The sequence below is a fragment of the Penaeus vannamei genome, chromosome 23 (assembly GCF_042767895.1).
Source record: "Penaeus vannamei isolate JL-2024 chromosome 23, ASM4276789v1, whole genome shotgun sequence".
In the NCBI taxonomy this organism is placed as follows: Eukaryota; Metazoa; Arthropoda; class Malacostraca; order Decapoda; family Penaeidae; genus Penaeus; species Penaeus vannamei.
Genome location: NC_091571.1, coordinates 36,627,179 through 36,634,678, shown reverse-complemented (window position 1 = coordinate 36,634,678; position 7,500 = coordinate 36,627,179). Strand labels below are relative to the sequence as shown.

At 36.0% G+C, this 7,500-nt stretch overlaps 1 protein-coding gene across 7 annotated transcripts in view; it reads left to right on the top strand.

Moving 5' to 3' along the window:
• LOC113803937 (double-stranded RNA-binding protein Staufen) overlaps positions 1 to 7,500 on the top strand; it is a 23,326-nt gene that overhangs the window by 14,422 nt on the left and 1,404 nt on the right. For all 7 annotated transcript variants that reach the window (XM_070137301.1, XM_070137303.1, XM_070137299.1 and 4 more), the window contains exons 12-18: positions 1 to 4; positions 333 to 513; positions 1,114 to 1,259; positions 1,873 to 2,061; positions 2,343 to 2,444; positions 2,761 to 2,859; positions 3,292 to 7,500. The exon at positions 1 to 4 is cut by the window's left edge and continues 170 nt beyond it; the exon at positions 3,292 to 7,500 is cut by the window's right edge and continues 1,404 nt beyond it. In XM_070137301.1, coding sequence (XP_069993402.1) covers positions 1 to 4; positions 333 to 513; positions 1,114 to 1,259; positions 1,873 to 2,061; positions 2,343 to 2,444; positions 2,761 to 2,859; positions 3,292 to 3,363 — 793 coding nt within the window. In that variant the 3' untranslated portion in view covers positions 3,364 to 7,500. The remainder of the gene's footprint in view (positions 5 to 332; positions 514 to 1,113; positions 1,260 to 1,872; positions 2,062 to 2,342; positions 2,445 to 2,760; positions 2,860 to 3,291) is intronic.

Below are 7,500 nucleotides of genomic sequence, written 5' to 3'. Positions count from 1 at the left end.
GAAGGTGAGTAGCTGATGATGGTGACCAAAGTGGCAAAAAAGACTTGATGATCTTTGTATTAAGTCTCTTATTGTGAATGCAGGCATGCTTTTTATGTTGAGAATTGAGACATAAACTTCTTGGGTTTTCCGAATGCTGTAATTGTTAGAGCATTCATGTTTCTATTAAATAACTTGAAATGTCAGTATATTTGTTGAGTGCTGTAAAGAAGGAAGCAGACATATTTACTATGGAATTAGGTTTCTGAAAGATTCTACTGTGTGACTGGCTTGTGTTGATAACATTTTCATTTGTATGTATTATTCATTTTTTCCTTTCATTTCCTTTGAAGGTGACATTCCTTGAAGATGGAGGAGAGACTAGAGGATCTGATTCGGCTGTTGTTGGAGGTGTGAATAACGTCAACCACATGGGAGGGCCTGCGGTGGGTGGAGGACGTCAGCTAGTCCCAGGACTCATCATGATGCCAGATGGCTCCGCTCTTCATGGTTTCCAGCAGGTTCAGCCACAAGGTGAGCCTTTCATATTATCTGTTCAACGGTAGTGTACATTAGTATTACATGCATGAAAATCAGTCCAGGTAGAAATTACAGACCACCATTACTGAACCAAGGTAACCTTTGAACCCTTGGATGTTAATTTCAGGGTTCCAGGGAATTTATTTCCTTGGGGTGAAATATAAGTTTGTGGCAAACTACTTAGTAGGCATAAAAATATATCCACCCTTTATGTTAAAATTATTAGTCACCTACTAGAACAAGTCTCAATGTTTTTCAATGATGTTATGACTATCAAAGGATATTACCTAAGTATAGTTTGTGTTTTATCTGTTTTTCCCTGTGTCCACTTGAAGTGAAAAGTTGGGAATAGGTAAATTTTATAAAATATCAATGATAGAAAAGATACACATTACAGACAATAATTCCAATTTGCCAGCCAGATATTCTTAATTAAACATCTGTGCCCTAGAAGTTTAGCATTTTTTAATTTTATCTGTATGCATCTCTAGCTTTTTAATATTATCTCTTTGTCCCATTTTTATTATAAGGATTACATGATACTGGCAGTGTTTAAAGGAATTTAGATGAATTAATATATGCCTTCTTTTTTAGGTATGGGTATGGTCAGTGTTGGTCCCATGGTGAACATGCAAGCAACAGCAACAATAGCAAAGGAACTTTTGAAATCAGGAAACTCTCCAACAGCTGAAGCCATGGTAAAGCAGAACCCACCAACTGGTCCACAGGGACCTCCACAGGTTAGTATGTTCATGGTTTTCTTGAATTCTCTACCTGTCGATGCAACTCTTGTCTCTTCGGATGGTATAAGATTAAAACATTAGCTAATATGCTTGGATGTATTATGAGTGAAAAGAACTAAGAATACTGTTTTGGCAGTGCACAGTCCATTGTGGTTTTATGTTATCTTTATTGATACATATGTGGCTTTGTGAGTGTTTAGTTTAAGGAGTTGATGCTTTGGCCTACCTGATCTTACCTGTTAACCCCATTCCTGATGTTTTCCAGGATGATGCTATTATTATTATTTGATAACTTTTAACAATAATGGAAATAATTGTAATAAAAATAAAGACTTTCATTTATGAAAATTCAAATAGTAGGGTGGTAGGTAAGGTCAAGGAGGCCTACGAATTAAGTCCTTGGTGACTAAGTGCTTCTAGAGCTATCAGAATCTAAGCAAAGGAGTGAAACACCACAGTGGACAGGGCATGTTTAGTACACTCCTGCCACCAACAGCTTCACAATCTTATAATGCACTTTTGTTTCTTTGTATGTGATATTGGATTTTATGACTCAAAAGATTCAGTTATCGTTAGAAATGTGAACTATAAATACTTTCTGCTTTGACAGGGACCCCCTCCCTCAAGTCAACAGCAGGCACCTATGCAGCCACCACAACAGCAGCAACAGCAACAGCCCATGGCAACATCTCAACAGCAGCAGCAACCACAGCCTCCTCCACAACAGCAGGTCCCTCAACCACAGGCACCACAACAGCAGCAGCAACAACAGCAGCAACAGCAGTCCATGGTTAATCAGGTATTAAGCACAAAAATCTTTGAACAGGATGTATGATTTTACCAAGAAATGTTGTTGCATTTTTTCTCTGCATAAATATTAAGATTTTAAAAATTATTTACTGCATCTGTTATTTTTGTTCTTTTATATGTAAAGATTCAATATGATTATATTATAATATAATTATGATAGCCTTATCACACTTTTGACTTACCATGTACTTTGATATACATATTACTTACCAGATAAGAGGTTTATAATATAAAGAAAACATCTGACTAATGTAATAACTTTTTATTTAGAATCAGACTGTGCCATCAACCCAAGCTGTACGGCCAAAGGATCAGCTGATGTATTTGGCACAGATATTAGGCTTGCAAGTGCAGTTTACTGATTTTCCAAAGGTAATATATGAAAACCTCTATTCAGAAGTATTAGACAGAAGATGGTACCTTAGTGACTCTTGGAAATATATTTAACTCTGTTATATAGCTTGGATGAGTTTGATTATTATGGAAATTTTTTTACCTTGCTTATTGAGGTGGATTTATTGTTCACAGAGTATTTAATGTTCATGTTTGGAATTATTATCAGAATTCATTTTAGAAGTTGAGAACCGTATTGAAGACAAGATAGTGTTGAATGGGACCTACCCATCTCCTTTTAGTATTGAAGTCAGGGAATATGAGATCTCTATATGAAAACACTTAATGATTTCAGGGCAACAAGAGTGAATATCTGAGTCTGGTCTCACTTACCACCAGCCCCCCTCATGTATCTCATGGTGCAGGCCCTACTATTGATGATTCACATGATCAGGTGAGTCTTAAATTGGACATAGATTTATTATGCATGGTGACTCATATTGTATAGGATGGGTTTTTAGATTGATGATCAGGTGGGATGCAGTAAGTAGTAAAAAGATTAAGGAAGAATTTCAGATACGAATGGTCATCTCAGTAAATGATACAAGGAGGTAAGTGAATGAAATTCTATATGAATCACTTTGCAGTTTTTTAGAGAAGCCAAACTGGACTGCATTTTGACTTGTATTGTTTTATATTAATTTCATTGAATTCATGTTGTTTTAGATCTGTAAAAAAAAAATTGATATATCAGTTACTCTGTTTTATTGTAATCATAAGACTGTATCTAGAAACTTGGCCTCATCATGCCATATGGTACTCATGTGTCTTACGATGACCTTGAAATGTCTTGTGAAATTGCTGTTTAGACTGGTTCTTCTTACAGGCTTGCTTGACAGCTCTGCGAGCACTAGCGAAGATGGGCCTGGACACAGTCACAGCAGCCAAGCAAGAATAAAAATCCAACCAGTGCTCAGCAGGAGGATAATATCAACCCTACTTGTACTGCTGAAGATGCAGCTGATGTTGGCATTAATTGTCAATTGGGCTCATTTTTCCTCTGTACTTAGGTAGATGCACCAAATTGATTAATGTCCACATGTGAAGATTGTAATAACTATTCTTGAAACAAATGCCGCATAATTTGCTAGACATTGAGGAACAAGGGAGTCACAGTTTTCAAGAATTCTTAAGACCTCCTCATATGTGCACATGCGATGTCACATAACAGCTGTGTAAAAGCAGCGACAAATTTGCTATAAAGCTAGAAGTCCTGCAATGGGTACTAGGATTTCAGCCTTATTGTCATGTTGGTTGATGTAATCTTCCTCTGCACTTTCATGTAACCCTTATACATCACAGTGATATGACTATCGGAATATTGATGCACATTATTGATTATATATATACATATATATTTGCTTTTATATATATATATATATACACACACATATATATACACGGCTTGATCTGTACTTCTGAGCCTTTTGTAAAGCCTTCTCTAGGGCTTCTTATCTAATATTTTATGTTGCGAGATATTATATGCGAGCACTTTTAATCTCACAACTGCCGATCTCGCCGTATATTCTGTCTTCCTCCTCCGTATTTTATCTTTTTATAATCTTATCTATTTCATTAAGCATATCCTAAGAGATTAGAATTCTTTATACGGAAGAAAAAGAGAGATTACCATGTCCCAATATTAAGTGAAACTGTATGGCAAACAGTGATATTAGGGGATACTGAGCTTTAGCTTTTATCTGTGCTAAGGCTCAATTTCCCTACTTAACAAATTGATTACCTACAAGAAATGTATGATGCCTCCTGCAGACTTAGTGTGCGATGCTGGTTATCTGGTGCCACTGTTGGGGTGGAGTGTGGTAGGGAGGGAGGAGACTTATCCACCATCTCCTGCCCTCCCTCCTACACTCATGTAATCTTAGGATGGTTGTGTACAAGAGCTGCCTCCCATAGAGAGATATTGTATATTTAGTCACAGTGCAATGAGTACTGCATGTCATTGTGGTAACATTCATGTCATGTCGTAACATTTGAGACAAACTTAGTCATTCCTTAAGCTTATGACCTCTATTTGTATTTGCCTGTGACTTTGGTTATCTGCTTTTACTGTTTTGATTAGTACAAGTGGCATTAAAACAACAAACAACAAGAAAAGTAACACTGAATAAAGTAACCATAATATTTGCTTTAATTGAAGCTTTTTCCCAGTCCATGATGTTTATGCTGTCAGGAATCTTAATGGTTAAGTTTTCCTTGCTTGACTAAATTAAGAAAAAGTGATTCTTAGTTGTATAGATATATTATGTTAGGTTGATTAGAGCAGCACTTGATATGTTAGTTTTAAGTTCAGGCTTCAGCCTTCATAATTGGTGCACATCCATACCCTTGTTCATCTTTGAGTGTATCAGTTTTGTTTTGATTAAGTCACCCTTTAAATAAGTATCACTTCTGCTTCTAGTCATAGCAAGGAATTTCCCAAGATTAAGTACAGTCATTAACATCAGACATAAACCAGAAAATTAGTGTGAACAGATCCTTATAGGGCAGGATTTTTTCTTTTGCTTTTTTTTTCTTTCATTAAAGCTGACATACCAACCATAGAATATTTAAAACTTTTTCATCCCAGCCCTGAAATTCCCATAATATCTGAGCTCATAGAAGTTTAGATGCTTATCAGCTTTGCAAATACTTGCAGTTGCTTTTGTCATTACTACTATGATATCATTTGTTGTGGAGCATAGTAAATTTTGTTTTTTTGGCTGAAATATTTCTATTTGTAGCTCTTCTATTTTGTCCTGTCAATAAGAACTGCAATAACTGTAAGAAGTAAACCTTTAATAGAAGTGTTTTGGCAGCAAGAACCTTTGATTAATGACTTTCCAGTACTGTTCTGCTAGCTATGTCCCTTTAAGGTAAGAGCGCTTCATAACTTGTTCTTCATGGCCTTTAGCTGCTTTAACTGAACGATGCGAACTATGTAACTGTAGAAGATGATCAGGGTTTGCCGAGATGATCAAGTCCTTTGATGGTACAAAATATGCTGTGGAGCCATGTAATGTCAGTGAAGATAGGCAGTGAATGAGCTCACAAAGTGGCCACAATGGTATAGATGTAATTGTTATGCCCCCATTAATAACAATACTGACCTGCTCTTATGGGGTTATTATATTTGTAAATGCCTCTCTGCATATGTGGTAGCTACACCATAGGCTGGATTTTAAAACAGGCACTTTTATCTAAGCAGAAACTTGCTGCTTCAGCAGATTGTCTTAAGAAACGAATTGCTCAAGTGTTTTCTTTACTGCAGTTAAAGTGATGTTTTAATAATCCATTACCTCATTTCTTGAGCAATACCACTCTAAGCTCTCTAACCCCCAACAGAACCAGATATAAGGATTTGGGGCAGGATAGTGTTATTCGCCAAACCCCTTTAGTATGTGTTTATCAACTGTAGGATGTGTTATATAACCCAAACCCAATAGTTGTCTCGAGCTTGAATTTGTAAATCCAAACAGGATATAAATTTTTGCTTGTGATGACAGAGGGGTTGACAACAGTGGCGGTTAACACTCTCATGCTGTGATGATGCCGTGAGTGCGACTGATTACAATTATGAACACATATGAAGACAACGGAAAATACTGCCTGAGTGGACTATGAGCTATGGCTCGAGTAACTTTCTGGTGGTGTGGTCAAGTGAATGGTAAAATGCTTACAGCTGTAGGTTAGATGGACTGAGATCTAACCCCACTCTCTGGCTGAATAAGTGGCAATAAGATGGGACAAAATTAAATGCGTGTTCGTCTTTAGCACTGGACTTCTGCATAAACCTTGATTATGCTAATTGGCTGAACAGTAAGGTTTAACCAGTTAGAAGCTTCAAGGCCTATGCAGAATTCAAGATCTAAGTAATAGGCACGCTTTAATAGTACATGTTTGTTTGTTTTATTCTATGTAATTCAGTTTAACCAGGTATTTTTGTGCCAATTTTTTCATGTTCGTGATATGATAGTATTATCCTTTTTGATGCCTTATTAGTCTTTGACTGAAACAAAAACATGTAGATCTTTTTGTACCCAAAGCCCATTAATGAAATCTCTTTTAATCACTATGGAATATCTGATACTTATTTTGTGATAATTTTTGTAAAGTAGATAACATATGTTCTCTTGTGATTTATCAAAGAGCGAAGGGATTTTTACTTAACCACACCATCAGGATTTCAGCTAACTTTAGCTGAGAAATGTGACATGACCTACTGTTCTGTGTATTGCCATGAGTTACATAAGGTTCTCTGTCCTCCAGTGTGTCAATGGAAATGGAACCTTATTAGAATGTGGTTTAAAGCTGGTAATGACAGGTCAGGTCACAGAACAATGAGGTTCCCAATATTTATGATGTAACTACAACGGCTATGGCAGCCCTTTGAAAGTCACAAAGGGCTGTCATGGTGGTTGTAGCCTCATTGCAAATGTGTGACCTTTTATAATGATGTTTCACTTTCTTATTTCCCTCATGTGGTTAATGGTTCAACTTTAGCTTTGTAATTTTTTCCTTCTAAGTAAAGATAAGTATATTTAGTGAATGTGCTTGATTAAAATATTGCTTTTTGGTGACCTGTATTGCAATGTCTTATTGAAAGAACATTTAAATTTTTTGCTTGCAATTTAGAGTTAAAGTGTTTAGATGCTTCAGTATTTTTTGACTTCGCTGTTGTCTTCATGTCTATTCATTTAGAATATTTGAGGATTCTCGGGGTGTGATGGTGGTGGCATGTTCCTGGTCTTGGGTACACAGTAACTGAGAATTGTCACTTTTTTACTGTAGTAGTATTATTGTTATTACTGTCATTATTATTATTATTATTATTAACTGTATACAAATATTCCTCACCCCTTTTCAAGGTACAATATCTATGATTCATGTTTTGTGCTCTCAATATTTTGTTTGAAAATATTTGAGAATTCTCTCTAGTTTTGTAAAAGGAATGCTGCTCCTACATTATTTTCATACATTAACAAGAAAAGTTTGTAAAATCATTTCTTGAGTGTTGATGCAGAGATACAGCAATGAT